We start from the raw sequence: 22,921 nt of genomic DNA on the forward strand, positions 1-22,921 counted from the left end.
AATAAAATTTTCATCTTCATCATGTTTCTACATTGGTAAAACATGAATTCATTAAAGCCTCAATTCTTTTAAACATCTAAATTTTTTGTAATCCTATTCTTGCAGCTATTTCATCCACCTCTAAATATGCTGAAATCACTAGTGAAATCCCTGAGCTTAGGAGTGACAACTTCAAAATCTGGAAGGAACGAGTTCTTCTCCACCTAGCTTGCACTGACATGGATTATGCAATAAGGAAAGATGAACCAGCTGCTATCACTGATACTAGCACCGCCGTCGAGATTACCTTTGCGTGAAAAGTGGGAGCAATCTAATCGTCTCGCATCATGTTCATTATGTCCGAATTCCTATGGGAATGCGTGGATCGGTGGAGCCACACGAGAAGGTGAAAGACTTTATCAAAGTTATGGATGAACAGTTTGACACTTCAGATAAATCCTTGTTCATCAACCTCATCCAAGAGTTCTCGTCCACAAAACTCACCGGTGTTAAAGGAGTTCGAGAACATATTTCTAAAATGAGGGACATCACTGCTCATTTGAAGAAACTCGACGTTATCATTCCTGATACCTTCCTGGTTCATTACATCCTTCACAATCTTCCTCCACAGTATGGGCCTTTCAAAATTTCCTACAACACACATAAAGAAAAATGGACTATCAATGAATTGATGACCATGTGTGTTCAAGAGGAAGCCAGGCTCCTACAGGAGCAAGGAGAAAGTGTTCACCTGACCACTCAACCTAAGAAACGCAAGCCATTCAAGAAGAACAAAGGGAAAAAGCCCATGGCTCCCAAGGCTGCCATAAAGAAAGATTCCATCAAATGTTTCTTTTGTAAACAAAAGGGACATGCGAAAAGGGAGTGCAGCCAGTTCAAGAAATGGATGGATGACAAAGGTAATCCAATTTCCTTAGTATGTTATGAATCTAATATGGCTAATGTTAATCTTAACACATGGTGGATTGATTCCGGTTCAACAATTCACATAACAAATTCCTTGCAGGATATTCAAAATCTAAGGAAGCCAGTGGCAAGTGAGCAAAGCATCTTATCTGGAAACAAGATGGGCTCACATGTGGAAGCTATTGGAACATGCAATTTAGTTTTAAGTAATGGTTTTGTTTTAAAGTTAGAAAAGACCTTTTATGTACCAAGTTTCTCTAGAAACTTGATTTCAGTTTCAAGACTTATACCCTTTGGTTTTTCCTTTACATTTTCAGACAAATATTTCAATTTATATTATAAATCTGAATGTGTTGGAAATGGTATTTTGTCTGATGGTCTTTACTGCCTTAATTTACAAAATAATACCACTAATAATGTTATGCATGTTCACGCTGGCACTAAGAGATGTGTTATGAAAGAGGATTCCTGTACATTGTGGCACCGGAGATTGGGACATATCTCCATTGATAGAATTAAAAGGTTGGTAAAAGATGGGGTACTCAATACCTTAGATTTTACTGACTTTGATACTTGTGTGGATTGCATTAAGGGAAAGCAAACCTCCAAGTCTGTCAAAACTGGTGTCCATAGGAGTTCTGAAATATTAGAAATCATACATACTGATATATGTAGTCCAGATATGGAGTCACATGGTCAGAAATACTTCATCTCATTCATAGATGATTACTCACGTTACATGTATATCTACTTACTTCATAATAAAAGTGAAGCATTAGATGTCTTTAAGATATTTAAAGCTGAAGTAGAGAAACAATGCAACAAGCAAATTAAGATAGTGAGATCAGATAGAGGAGGTGAGTATTATGGTAGATACACGAGTAAGATGGACAAGCACCCGGTGCATTTGCGAAGTTTCTTGAAGAAAATGGGATTGTTGCCCATTACACCTTGCCGTACACCCGAGCAAAATGGTGTTGCGAAAGAAGAAACCGAACATTAATGGACATGGTGCGGAGTATGCTTAGTAGCAACTCTAACCTTCCTAAATCCTTGTGGACTGAAGCATTAAAGACATCCGTGTACATATTAAACCGAGTTCCAACAAAGGCAGTCTCAAAAACTCCTTTTGAATTATGGAAAGGTTGGAAACCAAGTTTGAATCATGTACGCATTTGGGGATGTCCATCTGAAGTCAGAATATATAATCCACAAGAGAAGAAATTGGACCCGAGGACCATAAGTGGATTCTTTATAGGGTACGCTGAAAAGTCTAAAGGTTACAAGTTTTATTGTCCATCTCATAGCACAAGAATTGTGGAATCAAGGAATGCAAAATTTCTTGAGAATGCCTTGATCAGTGGGAGTGATCAATCAAAGGACTTAGGTCCTGAAAAAGATCCTTCAGAACCTTCCACTTCAAAAGCAAGATTGATAATGGTTAACACTCCTGTCGTTCAAACGAATGTTGAACAACCATTACCAATCACTGAAGATCCACAAGTTGGTAATGATAATCCAGTAGATCAAAATGTTCAAGAGTTGCCTGCAACTGTTGAACAACCTGCTGAACTCCGCCGTTGCTCCCCAAGAGCCTGTTGGTGAAGTCTTAAGAAGATCTACTAGACCTATCAAACCAAGGATTTATAAAGACTATGTTGTGTATTTATTAGAATCTGATATTGGAATTGGAAATGATCCAGAAACGTTTTTACAAGCTATGAACAGTAGAGAATCAAAATTGTGGTACAATGCTATGGATGATGAAATGAATTCTATGAGGTGCAACGAGTACGGGAACTTGTAAAGTTGCCTAATTGGGCGAGAGCCATTGGCTGTAAATGGGTCTATAAAACTAAGAAAGACTCATTAGGCAACACCGAGAGGTACAAAGCGAGACTTGTTGCTAAAGGATTCACTCAAGAGGAAGGAATTGACTATACGGAGACTTTTCTCTCTGTATCAAAGAAAGATTCCCTCGCAGTCATCTTGGCATTAGTTGCTCATTTTGATTTAGAGCTGGAGCGGATGGATGTAAAAGCGCTTTTCTGAATGGTGATCTAGAGGAGGAGGTATACATGAAACAACCAGAAGGATTCACCTCTAGTGAAGGTCGGGATTTGGTATGCAAGCTCAAGAAGTCCATCTATGGATTAAAACAAGCATCTCGCCAATGGTATTTAAAATTTCATGATGTCATCTCTTCCTTTGGATTTGAAGAGAATGTCATGGATCAATGCATATACCTGAAGGAAAGTGGGAGTAAAATTTGTTTTCTTGTTTTATATGTGGACGATATTCTTCTTGCATCCAATGATAAAGGGTTGCTACGTGAAGTGAAACAATTTCTTTCAAAGAACTTTGAGATGAAAGACATGGGTGAAGCATCCTATGTCATAGGCATTAAGATTCATAGAGATAGATACCGAGGTATCTTAGGTTTATCTCAAGAAGCCTACATCAACAGAGTTTTAGAAAGATTTCATATGAAAGATTGTTCACCGAGCGTTGCACCAATTATGAAGGGTGATAAATTAAATTTGAGCCAGTGCCCAAAGAATGATTTTGAAAGAGAACAAATGAAGAACATTCCTTATGCTTCGCCGTTGGAAGCCTAATGTATGCTCGGAGTGTGCACAAGACCCGACATTGCTTATTCGTCGGAATGTTAGGAAGATTTCAGAGTAACCCGGGGATAGACCACTGGAAAGCTGCAAAGAAAGTAATGAGGTATCTTCAGGGTACTAAGGATTACAAACTGATGTTCAAACGAACTGACAATTTAGAAGTAGTTGGCTACTCAGACTCAGATTTCGCTGGTTGTACTGATTCACGTAAATCTACATCTGGTTACGTGTTTATGTTTGCTGGTGGAGCTGTGTCCTGGAGGAGTAACAAACAAACCTTGACTGCTACTTCTACTATGGAGGCTGAGTTCGTTTCTTGCTTTGAGGCTACATCACATGGTGTATGGCTAAAGAGTTTCATTTCAGGCCTTAGAGTGGTTGATTCCATTGCAAGGCCGCTAAAGATGTTCTGTGACAATTCAGCTGCTGTTTTCATGGCTAAGAACAACAAAAGTGGAAGTCGAAGCAAGCACATCGACATTAAGTACTTAGCAATTAGAGAACGTGTTAAGGAAAATAAAGTGGTCATTCAACACATTAGCACTGAATTGATGATTGCCGATCCTATGACAAAAGGCTTGCCACCTCATAAATTCAAGGATCATGTAGAGAACATGGGACTTGGTTCCCTTATGTAATTTGTACAAATAAAGTTATTATTAATGAAACTCTTATTTTGATTTTTCTCATATTTATGCGCATCTTAATTTTACATTTGAGAAAAATTTCGTAGGACCACGAATAAACATAAGGTTTAGGGTTTATTCACTTAAGTACATTGCCACATAAAGTACATTGTTATATAATAAATGTATTGTAATACATGGAAGATAATACTCGATTCATAATGAGGACATGTCGCTATGATTCGTATGTTTATTATATAATGAGGAACGTTGGGTTTGAATACTTTAGTTTAAATGCTGACCAAGTGGGAGAATATTAGAATATTTTTATTTATGGAAATTATTTTCTAATTAAGGAAATGATTTTCTATTTAAGGAAATAAATAAATAATTGATTTTCTGATAAATGAATATTTTATATTCATTAAATCTGGACAAAATCAATTATGTAATATTCTATATATGGTCAGATTTCTATATTCATTACCTGATTTGATTTCCTGAATTAATTGTCAAAATATTCTGACAATTAATGTGGCACGAATGCTTGATGGAGTATCTCACCTATAAATATAGGGTCTCGGTCCCCGAGCTCCTCACTCATTCTGAATCCATTCAGCAAATTCCATCTAAAGAGAGTTGAGAGAGCGAGGAAGCCCGAACTCCAATACTGAAGCTATCGCAGGGTTTGAAGCTCAAAGATCAATGGCTGGAGGTACATCGATCCTTTCATTGCATATATTATAGATATGATTACAGTTTATTTTCCGCATTTCATATCATTGTATATGCTATATTACATACACTATATATATAGTCTAACAATATAAATATATAAGAGACTTTTATATTGGGGGGCATCTAAGATCGTTTCGGTTTTTGATACGTAGATAAATTATAACTTATTTTAGTTTGATATGACAATGTATATTGTAGTTATTAGAAATTCTAAATAATTTACAATTTTAAAAATAAGGTTCAAAATCAATTTCATGTTGTTGATTGAGATTTTTAGCAATTACAATAAAATATGAAAACTTAAATGTTTAGAGTTTTGTAGAAGATGAGATAATAATTTTTACGTGGTTGGAGTGTTAAATAAATTTTAGTCTACAAGTAAATATTATAAAAGTGTTATTGTGTTCAATATTTTTGCAACGTTTTTGCTTTAAGACCGAAAAATTGGGATCCCTTTATATTGAGGGTGTTGCTCTATATGGGTAATGACATCCTTAATTAAGAAACTTAATTAAACAATCTTAACCCTCTAATGGGGTTGTTTAGAGTATTTTAAATAAAGTAATTTCTACCAACATTATGCAAGAGGGAGACTCAACTGGATCTTAATTGACATTAGATGTGGTTAGTATTCGACAAAGTGACAGAAATCGCTTTATTTATGCATGAGAGAATGGAATGTCAGAAAGGGATTGTGTATCTTTCTGACATACATATAAATTTCGTTCAGAAGTCTTGTAATCTTTTGGCGAAACTCATTATATCATTATATCGCTCTTGTCTTCTGTCATGTTATGATTATGAGTTGTTAAGATACAATGATATAATGTTATAATTTAGTTCATTATATTTATAATCATAATTTACTAAATACTCAACTCAATTTTTTTTTTCCACAAATCTACTACATCTATCTTTATTTTTTTTCACAGTACAACTGTTTTTCTCATAACACAATTGTGTGAAATTGGCTCATAATTTTCTAATGTGGCACACATACAAAACATAAAGACCCAACAAATTGCTCTTCACATTTTATGTATTTTATTTTATTTATTTTCTTTCAAATATTTATTTCATTTTTTTAAAGGAAGATATTTATAAATAAACATATATAAAAAATGAAGTCATTGTATTGATGACAACACGTTGCCAAAGCTACGTATTAGTATTAATAATTATCGTACTTTAAACTCTACTACTCCAAAAGTATTGGGAGTTTCATTTCATATATAATAATTTGATATAATATATCTAAAAATTAAAAATTAAGGTTCTTACAAAATATTGCTATTAGGTATCGGTGATTCTCAATACTTTTTATAAGTGATGTCTCATGATTTATTGGCGATATTTCTTAAAAATTATTTTATTAAATTATATAAAATACATATTTAATTACACTAATAACAATGTAACACCGAAAAAAATACTAGGTACTAATAATATTTTTTAAGAATTCTCTTCTTACTAATATTCTTCTTTTTTGTGTAATTAAAGCTTAAAAGAAACCTTTTTGTTTTAGAAGATATGGTAATGATTACAATATGATGACTTCTGACTTTTTTTTTTCTTCCTTAATTTTTATTTTGTAATGAACTAAAGAAGAAAGTTTGGTTTTAGATGAATAGTACTACTACACATTGAAGTTTGTGTTAGTTGACTTTTAATATTAATAGGTAATAGATTTTGTCTTCCAAAAACCAAACCTAATGTATTTTTGTTATACATTACAAGTTTTATTATGAATTTTAATTTCTAATAATTAAAGTTGTTGGATCAATTTAATTATTAATTTAACGATTTTAAAAATAAATATATTATATATCAGGGTCGAACGTAAATTAAAATAGATTATGTTTGAGTTTAAGACTCACCCAATTTAAGAGCTCCAATAAATTATTTATTTTTTTAGTGATTTTTAAAATATTATTTATTTTTTTTGAATAAGTGCTCAAATTTATTTATTTTTCCTAATGCCTTATATAAAATGGGACAAAATATTTTCTCCATATCTAGTATTATTGTATACTAGTGTTGTTGCTTAATGTGAAAGTAATACTTAAAATAAATTTAGAATGAAATCGGAAAAAAAAAAAACACTAAAACATTAAAGAGAAGAAGAAGAAAACAACAACAATAATAGACTTGTCAAAGTAAAGTTGATGAGATGATATATATAACAACTGAAAAAGACACAATGGACAACATATATTTATAGTTTCATCTTCTAATAAAAGGATTAATAAAAAAAATTACAGAATAAATACTTAATTTTAATTTTTAACTGTAGATAAATTTTTAAGTTTAATTTTATATGGTAATAATATTTAAGTTATATTTTTAAAACTTCTGTAGATACTTGACTAGTAAGTGTCAAGTCAATAATCACGTGTAAGTCTCTAATTGGTCAAGATCATTATATTTTAATTTTATTTAGTGGCATAAATACTCAAAATTTTAATTTTGTAAATGACATAAACCTAATATTTACTTTTATCGGCATAAATACCTAATGTTTGTACTTTAGTTTTTCTATAATTTCGTGAGTACAAAGTTTGTTATTATCTCAAACATTGCATGTATAAGGCCCAAATTCTAGATCATTAGATTTAGACAAAAACTTGTAGTATCAGTTTCTTCCAAATATTCTTTTAATAAATTCAAATCGAAATCTATACTGACGAAACTAAGAATAAATTACAATTTTGCAAATATTAGATACTTATGCCACTAAAAATAAACATTGAGCTTATACCGCTGTCAAACATAAAATTTTGGGTACTTATGCTACTATTTATCTAAAACAAACTTAAATATTTATCTGCAACTGAAAGTTAAACTTAGATATTTACGCCGAAAATTACTTTTAAAAAACATATTCATTTTTCAAATACCATTGTTGTGGTTATGGACAAAGTTTTTTTCTTTCTTATATTTTTTTGTCTTGATTGAAAATGGGTGTGTGCCAATACGTATATGGTGACGTTAAAAACACAAGGAGAGAAATGCAGGTATGGAAATATGAAATATGGATATGGAATTGGACCCATTATATTATTATATAAGACAAACTACACAAATAGCTAGAGGGAGTCGTGTTGAGCTTTGCTACCCACCCTTAATGCCAACCATTAACATTTCCCTACACCCACACAAATTTGTGGCTGGGTTTTAATTAAGATTATGTTTTACACACACACAGCCAAATTTGTACATTTTAATGTTTAGTAGTGTTAGCCTCAAATACTACTACTACTACTAAGGCCGACATGAATGGATGGTTATGTGCATGTATTGAATTGTTTGCGCTTTGTTGCTAGATATTATTGTAGCGTAAAATATCGGTATCTAATTTAAAACAATTGGTAATAAACGGAATAATATTATATTTCAACTGTGACAGTCAGAATCCCGTAATTTGAAGGGGAGATCGGGAGGAAGGTCATGTGATGATTCTGAGACTGTGTATGTATAAGACTACACAGTTGAAGAGGACTTGAATGGATTGATTAGTACTACCTATATTAACAAGGTACATCTTATTTTTCGATAGCTCATTACAAAAGAACTCCACGATTAAGCATGCTTGACCTGGGATAATTTCAAGATAGGTGACCTCCTAAGAAATTTTCCCAGAAAGTGTCCGAGTGAAGACAAAGCATGCTGGAAACACTCGTATTGGTTTGTAGGATCTATCGTCATTCCATGAAACAGCCAAAGGGACGTACTCGCGTATAAAATCATTATGTGGGTATAAGGACCCAATAAAGACTTGAAGTGGTAAATCAACAATGTTAATGATTTGAGAAAAAAATTTAATGGATGAAGAAAATTAGAAGACACGATTTGGTAGTAATAATAATTCGAGAGAAAAAATTCTAATTAGTCTTTAAAGTATTGTAAGTGGGTTATAGCAGATAGAAAGTGAAGTGTTGATATTCTTATACTTGTTGCATGTAAAATGTTCATAAGAATAGAAGATAGTTAAATAGTATAAAATTTTAGTATGGTAACATTTATGGGGGTTGGATCTAGAAAATAATTGACATTAAGTAGAATGATTTTATGATCTTATGAGTTAATTACATGCCATTCAATTTAAGAGACACACTCTTGCAAAACCAAATGAATCAATGAATACATTCAATTCAACTACTCTGGAATTATTTATGTGTAGTTTGAATGTTTAGCTCTATTTTCAACATTTCATGCAACACAATTTACATTTATAAGTGTAAAAGTTCTCCTAAATCTTAAAAAAGATGAAAAACCCAAATGAATATATTCAAACTACTCTGAAACTTGATTATAATAGCTCTATTTCTTTCCACCTCATGGAGTGGAAGGAATGAAAGATAATGAAGATGAAATACCAATAATTAAAAAAAAATGACAACAACTTTTCATTACTATAATATAAAAAGTCTTACAGACAGAGGGTTCAATCAGTGACTTGAATGGTTAAAACACAAGGCGTAAGGCGATCTCTACCTAGAAAAATATGATTGAAACACCCATTGAGAAACATCCAACAGCAACCCAAGGGCTCAACCGTTCACCTGTATCAGGAAAAAAGAAGACTGAATGATGCAAAACTCGAACACTTGAAGTTATGAAGTTTTTTGCTAGTTTGATCTGATCACATACTAACCAGGTGTCATTAACTAGCTCTTAATATTCTAAGCTCATTTTCTAAATAATCTCAGCCATTAGTACTGCATTTGGAAAACCGAAAAGAAACCAACTTTCAAACTACAGAACTTTATCAAGCAGCCTCCACACAGAGTTTGTTAGGCCAAGCTTATTTGACAGCATTTTGCGAACATAAGTTATAACCTAGAAAATAAAGCTTTCTATCTTTCTACTCACAAAAGCTTCCCCGTTCTTCCAAGCATTATTTTGAGTTCAAGTATTAGGTGTGATATGCAATATGAAGAAAATTTTGAAACAAAATACTTTATTACCAACCTATTCTTGCTGCCTTCCAAAAGAATCCCCGAAACCTGCCAAAAAGACATAAAGACATAAATCAGAAAATTAGCTAGGTCAAACCACAGATCTAATAATGCAAGCAAACACTTGTAGTGCAAAATATAATTGGCCTAGGGCCCCCGGCTCCCGGCATATTTGTAGTTAACTAGGTAGGATTAGGAAACTAACTCTGAAGAATTGAATCAAATATTCAATGAAGCAAACAAAGCACAAGCCTAATCATTCACTTCTTTTTTTCACAATGAAATTAAGCATATAATCATCGCTTCCTCATCTCCTATTTCCCCAATCACAAAAAAAATTATATATTATATATAGGAGAGCCTAACATAAAATAATCCGTAGTACCCTATATAATGTACTTATTGTGATTTATAATGGCAAAGGAGAAATTCTCAGCCCATATAAACTTTTACATGGTGAAAACACAAATCAATACTACACATCTCATCCCTACATTCCAAACTCCAAACCTTACACATATCATGATTAATGCAAACTACGATATTATATATGGGGAGAATTGTCTTGCTCAGAGCTGGTCTCGAACTCGAAGCATACATTGGGCAACAATACACAATATATTGAATTGGACATTATGTTGTTAATTAGTACAATTTTTTTCTTTATAATATGCATGAACTTCACCAATTCCTTGCAATGTAATCAATAAATATGTAAATATGTAAATGTTAACACCCTGCTCATCTCTGAACTGCATTTTCTAAACGTTATGAAACTTTCCATAAGCACCATATTACTGGTGGGAACTGGCTAAACAAAATCACAAGCAATCATACCCAAAAGCGAAAACATGATACAAAGAATAATGAGAAGCCCATCATACGAAAGAACGAGTTAAGAACAAACCCAGTTTTTTGCTCGAGAATGGCAGGAAACTGCATCTTCAAGAAAGTGCAAGTGCAGATTACCAAGAGCACCACCGTCAAAAATGAATGAAAATTGAAAAGCGCAGACTGAAACACCAAGTACAAGCAAATTCAAATAAGCAATTAAACAAAACACATTATTCAAATTAACTAAAGAATAATTGATAAAAAAAGCCCTATTACCATTTCTGAGTTTTCTTGAATTCAATGAGATCTGCAGAGAAAATGTGAATGCAAATGAGATCCCAAGAAACAAAATGTAATCCACGTAAAAACGGTGAACAACTGTAGAAAAAACCCTCTTGCCCAGTTGATTATTAGATTGGTTGAATCTGAGGAAGGGTTCAGCCAAGATAAAATATTTGAGAAAAGCACAGAGAAAAAGCCCCAGAAAGACCAAAAGTGCAACATAAAGATAGACCAAACCAAACTAGCACATAGCAGCAAGCCAGCAACCAAAAAAGGTGAATATATATGCATACAAAATGTCAAAAGAAAAAAAAAAAAAAACTGATCGCATAAAATTGATAACTGACAATAAAATATTGCAGCATTGCTTCCAAATTCCCAATAGCATTCTACAAGAGAACTTGTCAAGGCATTCATAAAGCAACAATAGATTTTTCAAATTTATCATGGATCCTAGGAATGGTTTCAAAATATATCAAAACCAGATACTTGGATCCAACAATTTTAGGTTCACTTTTAGAAAAAATGATCCTAATGGGTTACACAACAATTCACATTAACTAAGAATCAATAATGACCAGCCCATGATATCATTCCACAACTAGTCATTACTGAATCTGTGAACACAAAATTTTAAGGGTCGGATTTCATTAAAAAAAAAAATATATATACATATATATGTATGTAAAAGTATGATTAAATTTCTAAGTATAAATTTTTATTCTAAGCTAATGTGAAGAAAAAAGTTCAATTTTTTCTATATCAGTCCATGAACAAACTTAACTGTACAATAAAAAAGCAACATGATCGACTATATAACATATCAAAACATCCACATGACAAAATATATAAGGAATGCCTTTTTTCAAAATGAGCTCAGTTTGTGTCACATCTGTTACTACAAAATGTAACTCATCATTAACTATGTAACATATTTATCAAAAGAGAGCATAAAGCATCGTGATGTGCTTATATACTCGATAAACTAATGAAAGTTTAGTTTAAAAACAAATAAACATGGATAGTTTTTTTTTGGTGTCTGCAAACATGGAAAGAGGTTCATGACAAGGTTCTTTATTTGGAACGATCCATCTGTTTGATCAAAAATTATATTTGAGTGCACATATAATATGTACTACACATATATGCCAGATCACATATGATTCTATATGCAACATGTACTACTGATGCAACACAGTTTCTCAGAAAACAAATAGTGTTTTTGAAACAGCTACAGCTACTTCATGAAAGCTATACCCTTTTGCTGTTTAGACCTTGTTTAGGACCACAACCAATGATGCCCACAAAGCAAAGAACTCTTTTCATAAACAAAATTTGGTGAGAAACAAAGATGAAAGCTATCTAAATGCAATTTTGTCAAATAAGAAGAAATTGAATTTGAGAATTAAACATTCCACATGATCAAGTTTGAGATTCATTCAAAGGCATACAAATTAGGGTAAGTTGTGTGTTTACCTTAAAAAAAAGAGAGTGACAGAAGATCGGAGAGATTCAGCGTAGTCCTTAGGTCGGAGCTTTATAATTGTGGAGCTCTGATCGTTTATTCAATTTCCCTATGAAATGTGAAAGAAGAGATAAAGAGAAAATGAATCGATGTAGAACAATTTTTTTTTTCAAAAAAATAATTTAGGAAAGAAAATTGGGGCAAAAAGACAGAAAATCATACTCATTTCTTACATAAGTAAATTTATATATATATATATATATGATCAATCTATAGCTCCAAAACTAAACTGAACAGAATCTCTCAAGTCCTAACCTAAGCAAATTTATCAAATTACAATAGAAAAGTGTTGATTGATTAATGAATCCTTTAGCCTAAAATAGATTAAAACTTCAATCTTGAAACTCAGTGATACCTTATGGAAGATGATACGAAACACCAGTGAGGAAGGGAGATCTGAACAGCCACACCGCCAAGCACAGTGAGAAGAAGAAGAAGAATGGTGGAGAAGACAAGTTTCGATTTTTGGGAAATTAGTTACAGAACAGTAAAGGAAAATAGAAAACGACAATGCGTTGGGTAGGAACGACACCATTCCGTTAAAACGACATAGTTTCAAAAACAACGACAATTTAAGAATAAAACGACACTGTTTCGTAAAAATAAGGCTAATTAGGATTTTTGCCCCCTGAACTTTGACATGTACCAAATCATGCCCCCTGAACTTTTAAGGTTATTGAAAATGCCACTGAACTATTGAGATTGTTGGATTTAAGGACTTTTTTCTAATTTTAGTAAAAAAGTCTAACATAGATGAAAGTCCAGGGGCATAATTTAGTGCATGTCAAAATTCGAAGGGCATTATTTGGTAGATATCAAAGTCTGGGGAATATGGTTTAGTATATAAACAATCATTGAAATAGTAAAATTGAATAAAATTAGACAAAAGTCCTTAAATTCAACAATCTCAATAGTCCAGGGGCATTTTCAATGGCCTTAAAAGTTCAGGGGGCATAATTTAGTACATGTCAAAGTTCAGGGGGCAAAAATCCTAATTAGCCTAAAAATAAATATTAGTATATTTTAGGGGTGTTCAATATCTATTCTATATAAGTAATAGTGTACTCCAACAAAATTTAAAAAATTTCGAAAATAATTTATAATATAAAAAATAATTTAAATAATTTAACACACATGAAAATTAAAAAAAAAAAAATACACATATAATAATAAACTATTTGAACTTTATTTTAGACAGGTTAATTTTTTTTTTTAAATTTCTCGTAAAATATAAGCTAATTAAAATTTTTGCTTCCTAAATTTTAATATGTACCAAATCACACTTTATAAATTTTTCTAATCATTAAAAATTTCTTCTAAATTATTAGATTTAATAGCTTTTTTTTATTTTATTCAATTTTACAAATTTAATAATTATTTATGTACTAAATTATGTTTCCCAAACTTTAATATCTACTAAATTATGCCCATCAAACTTTTACATATATTAAATCATACATCTCGAACTTTAATCTATATTAGACTTTTGTTTACTAAAATTAGACAAAAATATTTAAATTCAACAATTTTAATAATTCAGTAAAATTTTTAACCACTTTAAAAATTTAAAAATATAATTTAATACTTATCAGACAAAAATCTTAATTAATTAGCTATTTATATAAAATCTTTAAACTATCATATAAATACATTAAGCTAAAACTATTCGATGTCGAAACACAAATGCACCTGCAATTACCCAAACTAAATTTTATTTAAAATTTAGATTTAGGGGAAAAAAAAATTAGATGGGTAATTTCGTCATATCATATTTACCACGAATAAATTAGAGGTTCCCGCCATTTATATAAAACAAAAAAGAAGCAAAAACCTTCATCTTTCTTCTCCAGAAATCTTCGTCAATCAAAAACCCATTTCATTAGGTTTCCATATTCCTCAGCTCAATTTCGCATCAATGGAGGATAAGAAGAGATGGAGCGTCACCTACACAAGGCATATGAAGCAGAAGCGCAAGGTTTATCAAGACGGTTTTCTAGTACAACATACCTCAACCAATAAGGTCTCCAACTCCAACTACTGTAACATCTATGGAGGTATTTTTTTTTTTTTTTTGGAACTTGAATAAATTTTTGTTGTTTTTTCTTTGATGCAGCTTTCACTGTACGACGAGTGCGAGAAGCTCTTGGAATGTAAGGTTTTGAAGAATGATGAGGTTGTTAGCTGCGGCGAAAGTCTCACATTCAATTCTTTTCTTATCGACGTTAATGATGCTGAGGGAGATCACGAAGTTAGATCTGATTTGAATTCGATTGGGAGAAATAGTCGGAGAGATGAGAAAAGCAAATCGCAGCAGCGACAGAGTTTGAGTTTGAGTCCGTCGCAGAAGATTATAAGAGGTTAGTGTAATGAAAGATACTAATTGAGTTTATGAATATTTATGTAATGGTGAAACTTTTTCTCAGATTTTAAGAAGAGAGAAGTGCGCAAGTATGTAGCTATACAGAGCCAAAGAACTCCGGATATAACAAAGTCTAGCATTACAGGTAGCATTTTATTAACTCAAAAATCTTCTAATTTATGATGAAAGGAGAATTCAAGTGAAAGGAAAACGACAAAATGGATTGTCTAAATTGAGATTTGTAGGAGTTTAAGGGCTTGTTTGGTTTTGTTGCTTGAAAATTAAGATTTGTAACTGTAGTTTTGTCATTTTCTGCTGTTTCTTTTCAATTTTATGAGTTTTACCAAGTTCTTTGGGTGCTCTTTGTCCTGTTTGATGTAGTTTTAAATGGTAGTTTTCGTCTAATTCAGTTACTCGATAATGTAGAATGGGAGGCCATGTACACAACACAGCTTACTCAAAAGTCTAAGAAGTTTCATGATGGTTTTGTGCAGCTCGAGATTCGGGGATCCATGGGGAGGCAGGTTTGGTTCTCATACTAATTTTTTTTTTTGGTGTAATTTGAAGAAATGATAGATCAATATATGTGGTGTCTCCAACACCAATCAAGACACAGAAACAATAACAAAGAATTATAAAAAGATCACAAGAATGCTAAGAACATAAATTATAAAATGGACAAAGAGAACTCAAGTGGTTCAATCACAAGTCTATGAGACTTGGATCTAATCAGCAGGAGAAGAATAGCCTTATAGGCTGAGCACTTTATTGATGACTTTGGTACAAGTATCTTATGGAGACTAACTCCGATTACAACCTTCATCTATTACAAGAGATCAACACACTCGAGCAAAACCAGCTCCTCCTCGTCTAAAGTCTCTTTATTTTAGGTTGTCTTCTCTTCAATATCATCCGATGACATAAATGAATGAGACTCTCTTTTGTAGGCTTTGAGTAGCTGTGATCAAGAGCTACATTAACCTCTAACTACTTAACAAACATAACGCCGATAACAGTTGAAAACTAGCTGTCATAACTAACTTGTAAATATTGTATCTTGATAAAGTGGCTAAGCCCCCACAAAATATGTGTTTCTTTCTTTGGTCTATTTGGTTTTATTGTGCTTGCTCACTTCCATTACATTTAAGTGTTCAATGACTGAATGATTTCTCATGCTGCCCCCATTTTGGCTCTGTTCAGCTCATGCTGTTGGATGAAAGTAAAAGTACACTAGATAGTAAGTTCTTAAAAAAGGATGAGAAGATAGAATCTGGAGCAACAATTTCTTTTGATGCTCATTTAGTTCGAATTGGAGAACCTCAAGGAGATCACAAGAGTTTTGGAGGAAGTAATTCTAATGTTGAGAGAGAAACAGGAATCATGAATGGACAGCGAAACTATGGTCACGGAGGCTTTAAAACTGCTAAAGAAGGTTAGCAAATGACATTTACTTTTCAAATTATGAATTTTATGAAATTTATTGTTCAATACATTTTTGCTGGTGTTTTTGTTTTTTTCTGGAAATATTTGTAAATGTATAGTTTTTGTGGGATCTTATAGTGTTTCCTGTCTTTCTGTATTTTTGTATTCATTGCTCCAGAACAGCTGAAATAATGTATCATACTGAAAATAATATTTTACTTCATTCCAGAGTTTGTCAAGAGTGAATTTAAATCTGGGGCATCTCATAACAGTCAAGATACAACCCAATCTAGTTCAACAGGTTAGCATTTTCAACTCTTTTTGGTTTTCCTAATCATTAATCTTCTTTCTAATTAAATATGTTTTCATGCAGAGTGGCAGGTCATGTACACATCACAGTTAACTCAAAAGTCCAAGAAGTTTCACGATGGTTTCTTGAGGCTTGCAAATAGTGGCTCCTGTAGGAAGCGGGTATTTGTTCTGTTCTAGATTTCTTTAAGAACTTTCTTTGATCACTGTCTTAAATGTTGGTCATTTCCCACAAATATGTCCACCCATTCTATGCTGAGTAACTTATGTAATTTACCATCATAGACGTTTGACTTTCTTGCTATTTGTGTGTTCTTGTTGTGTTTAGTTTGATCCTAACACACCAATATTTTGGTTAGGGAATGCTGTATGATGAAACGAGAAATCTCTTGAATAGTGGATTCTTGAAAAGAGATGAAGTTGTAAGAACTGGCGTGTCGTTTGTATTTGATGCTTATTTGGTTGAAATTGGACAGCCTGATGAAAACAATGAACCTATAGCTGCTTCCAGTGCTCAGGAAAACTGTTGTGAGATTGTTAAGGATATTGAAAAAATGCACAGACAGCAAAGTTCTCTTGCATTTAATAAATCCGCTTTAAAAGGTTTGTGTGATATCCATTTAAATAATTTCCCTTTCTGGTGGTTATTTAATGAATCCTTCATTTTTCTTTGTTTCTTATGCACAATCGTAATTATCACACCTTTCCTTTTACATTGTGTCCCTTTGCTGTTGGTCCATAATATCTAAAAGAGTTATAATGGCGTTAGTTAGTTAGAATTATGCACGTAGGCCAGCAGATCAGATTTATGCTTTTGACAATGTAGCCATGGTTATCAAGGGAAACTGTGTTCTTTTCATTTTACTAGAACAGATCAAGTGTTATCATCTTAGAGTCATTATTGCATAGAGCTATAGACCTTAATCTTCCTTTTGATGTTTTGGTATGCATAACAGACAAACCTTCTGGTAATCCTTGTTTGAGGAAAGCTACAGAATCAGATATTAGCTTCTCAGCCAAAATAGACTCAAAGGAATCTGGCAGTACAGCTACTACAAACCCTCTGCGGAATGGTATGTCTACGACTGTCTTAAAATTACACAACGATATTAAAATTAGGCAATTTTTTGTTTTTTGTTTTTCTTTGGTAAATATATTGGATTTTCTTGTGAAATGTTTGCTTCTGCAGGTGTCATATTTTGTTTTTCACCAGGAAGTTTCAGCATTTGTTTAGACATATCTTGGTTATAACTATTTGATTATACCTAGCAATAAAAGAAGATTGAGATTAAGTGCAAATGCACTTTTGAGAATTGCCTATATTGGTTAATGAGAATGTTTTATACCGTACTTATCTGAACCTTACAGTTTACTTCATCTATTTCTGCAGCCCGTCAAATTTTGTCTTTTCTCCAAAAACCCAGAATTCAAAATAATGTTCCAGTAGACAATAAAAACACGACCCCTACAAAGGAGCCACTACTTGCAAACGCTGCAGATATGGATTTCCCTGAACATAATAAAACACCAGAATTATCAGTTCTTCATGATCAATCAAGTGAAAGTGTTGATGCTATGGAATCAAAAGAACATATGGACCTTAAGAAACCATTTCATATGTCTTCCGAAGGCTAGTTTTCTAAAACTTTCAATTTTCAAATTTAAAACATTACATACCACGACATCTCTTTTTCTTTACATATTTTCAGCATCTAACAACAAATCAACTATTGTCAGACTTTGCAGCAATATCCAGTGGTGATGACAGTCAGTTATTGAATGATAACAACGATAATGGAACTTCCCACCTGGTATGGATCTTAATTATCTTATCTGCTACGGTTTCCTTTGCACCAATTGCTTGAATACATGTTGGATTAGCAATTAATAACTTACATGTTGTGAGGGATTTGAGAAGTTAATGTTTTATCTTTATAAAGCTAAAACCGTTGATATTTTCTTGTCCTGCTTTATAATCCTCTAAGATGACATAATACTTATATAACAGAAAAGAAAAACGCAAATGATACATGGCTAAAAAAATATGCTCATTCTTGAACTAAATTAAGAAAAAACTGCTGTGGAAAATAGTCTAATGCTGCATTTTCTCAACACCCTCATTCACAAGATATACTCTAATTTGAAAGTACTATGTGTCTTTGGCTTTTGAGTAAAATATAAAGTGTCACTTAGCCAGCCAAGATAAATTTGTAACATTACATGCTCGCTTATTACTCCAGCAGCTTAAGACAGACAAGATGGACATCGATTCTAAACAGTGTGATGAAGCATTATGTTCTGATATGCCATGTTCCTCTACTACTTCTTGTGGTCCTATTGATGCAGAAAAGAATTGTTCGGTGGATAATTTTACTTGTGCATGGGATGTGAATGAATGTCCAAGTTTTGATCTTGGAATCTTCTAGACACTCACAACAGCAGATGCCTTTTTTGTGAATAACGAGTCAATGATCAGATCGACTTAGCTATGATACTTGTCTGCAAGGAAGAATGTTCCAAGAGTATTTTCTTTATCACATATCTTGACCATCACATTGTTGATGAAAGAGATGAAGTTGAGAAATTGGGCATCACAACTGAGAATTCGTAGGGCGTCTTCAGACACTCAACAGTGCAATGTGTATTCTTTCTCTGTGAGAGGAATTACAAGACAACTAACCATGCCAACCAACGTTGTATGCCTGCCTACTCAGTGTACACGTATATATCTTTATATACAGATTCAATGGACTCATATTTTTCCATAATCTTTTTACAAAAATACCATTAGATCAAGTGTATCTAATAAAACATATATTAAAAAAAATGTTACCTTCCCATGCATCTGTATATTACTTTTGATTTTGAATGTGTTTTAATATTATCTTTAATCTAAGATGTTTCTCATGGTGTAGAAATAATTTTATGTTGTGTGTATTTATTTATATATATTTCTCTTGTTAGGAGGCTTTCCAATAACATTGCTCATGGCCTCGCAAAATACGCTTTCATAGAGTTGGATAGTAAATTAACCAGCATTCAAGGATATTTCCTCCCGCATTTACTTTGTTATTGTAAATGAAGGTCCATGATTTATAATAGAAGATCTTTCCCTAAAAAAAAGGAGAGAAGGGAGAATGCATAATAAAGTTTTTGATACATTAACTTGTATGAAAAGACCTCTGGAGGGAAAATGCGCTGGAGACATGGTTTGACACCTCTGGAGTCTGGAGGAAAAATGTGCTGGAGAGATGAAACAGGTACTTATCTTTCTTTACATTTGTGAATTAGTAAAAGTTGACCAAAACACTTGGAAGAAACAATATATGCTTCAAAACTTTGATTTTATTACTTTGCTTGTACCCAAATGTCTTTATAGATATTTCTTTTCATTGGAGTATTTGTGTAAAGTTGCATCTTTTCTATACTTACGTATGCTGATCAATGCCTTCAAGAGGCGTTTGTTTAACACCAAATATAAGAACTAATAACGTGAAGCTCCTTTTCACAAATTTGCTACTAACTCAATTGCATGTTAAAGACTTTCTCTGTATCAAGGTATTAAACATTACAATGGAAACAACACTTTACAAATTGATTAACATACCTTTTTTAAATTGTTTCCTTCAGTAGGATTATACAATACAGATAGTTTTTGAAACAACAGTATGGTAACAACAGCTCCAACTGAACAATCTAGGGGGGACTGACTACGAGGGCTTCCTCTCGCTCTGGTTCACCTCCCCTGGGGATTGTAAAGGGGTATTGAGCCCGAAAACAATCCCACAGTCATATACCAGTTGTAAAAGTCATTTGTTCATCAGGTATGCTATTCCAAATTAGGAGCCACCTCAGTTGGGTTGGATTCAAATACATCGGGATTGGATGCATCGGGTTCTTCTAAAAGCTCCTGGGACTGGACTGACTCCTTGTATACAGGTGTGTTCTTGAAATCGGTAGCTCCTTCATTGTAAGTGGAAACGGCAACCCCACAAGCAACTAACTGCCAAGAACAAAGATAGATCGAATGTTAACATAAAATGAAAACATTCCTTATGCGGTATGAATCTGCTACATTAGTTGATTTTTACTGTGATATTTAGAACTAACAGCCATAAAAATTTCGTTTTACTTCTCACATGATATAAGTCTTTATAGAAATTAACATTGATATGTATAGGCTATCTTCACTCTTTATAGAAATTCTATATATTGAGTTCTATTCCATTCTCACACGTTTATATGCTGCTGCAGGTAATTCTAGTTGGACAGCTAAGAAAGGCTTTAGGATGGTAGCATGCATTTTCTTCACCATTATCACACCAAGAGACAACACACTATTGATAAAAGGTAAAGTTCTATCCTTAATTAAGACATATATAGATTGTATTTGCATCAAAATTTCTTGAAACATCATCAGTTGATTTGACATACAGAAAATCTTATACTTAAAAAACCAGGAAAAACTATAGCAGCCATAGCATGTCAGCAAATCTTGCAATGATAATCTACCAAGATTTCTCTCTTAAAAATAAAAAAATTAGTACTTATCCTTCTGCAAAATCTAACCCTTGTGAGTAATTCTTATTCAAAAGCTAAGCATTCAAATATCACAAAATTTGCCTATAAGAACACTTGAATAACAAACTAATTCAAAATAAACAAAGCTTTATTAAACACACAAATAACTCATCTAAATGCAGAGTAGGAAAGAAAAGAAAAAACACTTACCGAAAAAACTATGCCGAAAGCCCACAAGTACTCGACCAAGAACCCAAGCCAATCCCACTGTTCACCTTCCCAAAAGTCCTTTTCCTCACCCGGAAGCTTGGGCAAGAAATATCCATCATCAACGCCATTAACGGCTGAGCCAGTAGCAGCAGCGTTTTCGAGAAGACCCATTTGGAGGTCAGCCGTTCGATTAATCTCTTCTAGTTCTTGGTCCCTGGTGGTGGTGGTGCTTCTCCTGTTCTTGTTGCCATCGACCCTTCCGCTTCTGGAGGAAAACTTCTTGGCAGACACTGCCACGTGGAGGTTTCTGGACGAGTGAGGGAAGATAAGGTGGCGGCGAATAGGGAAGTGGGTGTAGTTGGGATTTTTGGTGGGATTGCCGGAGAAGATGATTGAAGCTCCACTAGTACCACCTCCACCGTTGGGTATGGTTAGAGCCATGAGTGGATGAGGAAAAAGATAAGAAAGCATATTTGACGAAGTACGAAATATGATATATATATACTAGTTAGGGACACGCACGTGGAATATATTTATTTTTTTTTAGAAAAAAAAAATGAGATATTTTTTTCATACATACCCAAAATAGTAAATAAATAAATAAATAAAAACTACTTTGTACGAAATTTTACAAAATTAAGGTTTATTAATTGTTGTAATTTTGTTGTTTTCATTCGATACCATAAAATCATAGTTAAAAAAGAGTTTTTTTTGCCGCAAGTTTAATTTTGGTTGCACATAAATTATTGTTATAATATTTAAGTTATATTTTTAGAACTTTTGTAATTATTTAACTGAGACTGTTTTTAATTAGTTTAAGTGATTAAATTTTAAAAAAAATGACACATGAATATTTAACACTTAGTCGAGTTCTAAAAATATAAGTTAAGTATTATTACCTTTAAAAATTAAATCTAAATATTTATTTGTAATCGATATTTAAATTTAAATATTTATATCAGAAATTACTTTTTTTGAAGAAATTAATCAACTTTATTAATTGCAAATGCAATCACTCGAGATTACATGAAGCAATTCAGTAGATACATCATTGCTTGTAAGAGTACGATCAACAACAAAATAGGATGCCCTCGCAAAGGAGTGAGCAACACTATTAGCAGACCGTCTAATAAAATTAACAGAAACATCACCAATTTGTTCTAAAAACAGTTTGCAATCCGAAATAACACTTCCAAAATAGGATAACAAAGGAAGATTACTACGAATTGCTTGAATTACGGAGAGACAATCGGATTCCACCACCACACCTTGCCACGCCTTTTTCTTCACCCAACTTAAAGCCTCCCGCACCCCCATGGCTTCGGCCAAAGCTGGTTGAACTGTCCCTGCCCGACAGCATGTGAGAGCCTCTATCAAACACCCATTTTCATCTCTTGCAACACATACAAAAGAGTACGTTCCATTGCTGTCAAAAGTTGCAGCATCTACATTTATTTTAATCTTTGTAGCAGCTGGTTTCATCCATTTCTCTAGTCCATCAGCACTTGTTAAATAAGCTGGTGTGGGCACACAGCTTCGGTCTTGAGCTCGAGACCAATTGGAGAGGGTAGTATGCGCAAGGACAGTTACATGCTCAGCCGTGG

At 32.9% G+C, this 22,921-nt stretch overlaps 4 protein-coding genes and 1 long non-coding RNA gene across 7 annotated transcripts; 3 read left to right on the forward strand and 2 right to left on the reverse strand.

Annotated features, from left to right (window-relative positions):
* Nucleotides 1-393: 393 nt before the first annotated feature.
* On the forward strand, nt 394-1,278 carry LOC133038031 (uncharacterized). Its single transcript, XM_061116000.1, has 2 exons — nt 394-899; nt 1,007-1,278. The coding sequence occupies exons 1-2, from the start codon at nt 407-409 to the stop codon at nt 1,039-1,041; spliced, it is 528 nt and encodes a 175-aa protein (XP_060971983.1). The 5' UTR covers nt 394-406; the 3' UTR covers nt 1,042-1,278.
* A 7,904-nt stretch (nt 1,279-9,182) lies between these two features.
* On the reverse strand, nt 9,183-12,996 carry LOC115715665 (uncharacterized). The gene is made up of 6 exons (XM_030644323.2): nt 12,852-12,996; nt 12,448-12,545; nt 10,966-10,996; nt 10,763-10,869; nt 9,869-9,903; nt 9,183-9,459 (listed from the first exon to the last, which is right to left on the reverse strand). Exons 3-6 carry the CDS (start codon nt 10,966-10,968, stop codon nt 9,392-9,394), a joined length of 213 nt encoding a protein of 70 aa, XP_030500183.1. The 5' UTR covers nt 10,969-10,996; nt 12,448-12,545; nt 12,852-12,996; the 3' UTR covers nt 9,183-9,391.
* Nucleotides 12,997-14,206: 1,210 nt separating this feature from the next.
* LOC115716449 (uncharacterized) lies at nt 14,207-19,942 on the forward strand. 3 transcript variants are annotated; one of them, XM_030645249.2, is made up of 12 exons: nt 14,207-14,516; nt 14,610-14,853; nt 14,920-15,000; nt 15,282-15,379; nt 16,056-16,287; nt 16,507-16,578; nt 16,651-16,748; nt 16,946-17,189; nt 17,543-17,659; nt 17,977-18,216; nt 18,324-18,397; nt 18,933-19,942. In XM_030645249.2, the coding sequence occupies exons 1-12, from the start codon at nt 14,412-14,414 to the stop codon at nt 18,975-18,977; spliced, it is 1,650 nt and encodes a 549-aa protein (XP_030501109.1). In that variant the 5' UTR covers nt 14,207-14,411; the 3' UTR covers nt 18,978-19,942. The 3 variants fall into 3 exon arrangements, with proteins under 3 accessions (XP_030501109.1, XP_030501107.1, XP_030501106.1); XM_030645247.2 differs by having other exon boundaries at nt 14,208-14,516; nt 18,830-19,942; XM_030645246.2 differs by having other exon boundaries at nt 14,209-14,516; nt 18,827-19,942.
* Nucleotides 19,943-20,088: 146 nt separating this feature from the next.
* On the reverse strand, nt 20,089-21,809 carry LOC115716451 (uncharacterized). The gene is made up of 2 exons (XM_030645252.2): nt 21,318-21,809; nt 20,089-20,589 (listed from the first exon to the last, which is right to left on the reverse strand). Exons 1-2 carry the CDS (start codon nt 21,786-21,788, stop codon nt 20,416-20,418), a joined length of 645 nt encoding a protein of 214 aa, XP_030501112.1. The 5' UTR covers nt 21,789-21,809; the 3' UTR covers nt 20,089-20,415.
* On the forward strand, nt 20,523-21,768 carry LOC133038113 (uncharacterized). Its single transcript, XR_009688035.1, has 2 exons — nt 20,523-20,646; nt 20,841-21,768. It is a non-coding gene; the product is annotated as an uncharacterized LOC133038113 (long non-coding RNA).
* Nucleotides 21,810-22,921: the final 1,112 nt, after the last annotated feature.

The sequence above is a fragment of the Cannabis sativa genome, chromosome 5, assembly GCF_029168945.1.
Source record: "Cannabis sativa cultivar Pink pepper isolate KNU-18-1 chromosome 5, ASM2916894v1, whole genome shotgun sequence".
Classification (NCBI taxonomy): domain Eukaryota; kingdom Viridiplantae; phylum Streptophyta; class Magnoliopsida; order Rosales; family Cannabaceae; genus Cannabis; species Cannabis sativa.

Coding starts and splice junctions, on each gene's coding strand:
- LOC133038031 (XM_061116000.1), top strand. CDS start 407: ATGGATGAACAGTTTGACACTTCAGATAAATCCTTGTTCATCAACCTC. Junction 900..1,006: donor GAAATGGATGGATGACAAAG/GTAATCCAATTT, acceptor AATTCCTTGCAG/GATATTCAAAATCTAAGGAA.
- LOC115715665 (XM_030644323.2), bottom strand. Junction 9,904..10,762: donor ATTCTCGAGCAAAAAACTGG/GTTTGTTCTTAA, acceptor TCTTTTTGGCAG/GTTTCGGGGATTCTTTTGGA. Junction 9,460..9,868: donor TTGGAAGGCAGCAAGAATAG/GTTGGTAATAAA, acceptor TTCCTGATACAG/GTGAACGGTTGAGCCCTTGG.
- LOC115716449 (XM_030645246.2), top strand. CDS start 14,412: ATGGAGGATAAGAAGAGATGGAGCGTCACCTACACAAGGCATATGAAG. Junction 16,288..16,506: donor CTTTAAAACTGCTAAAGAAG/GTTAGCAAATGA, acceptor ACTTCATTCCAG/AGTTTGTCAAGAGTGAATTT. Junction 17,660..17,976: donor TACAAACCCTCTGCGGAATG/GTATGTCTACGA, acceptor CTATTTCTGCAG/CCCGTCAAATTTTGTCTTTT.
- LOC115716451 (XM_030645252.2), bottom strand. CDS start 21,788: ATGCTTTCTTATCTTTTTCCTCATCCACTCATGGCTCTAACCATACCC. Junction 20,590..21,317: donor CTTTCGGCATAGTTTTTTCG/GTAAGTGTTTTT, acceptor TGTTCTTGGCAG/TTAGTTGCTTGTGGGGTTGC.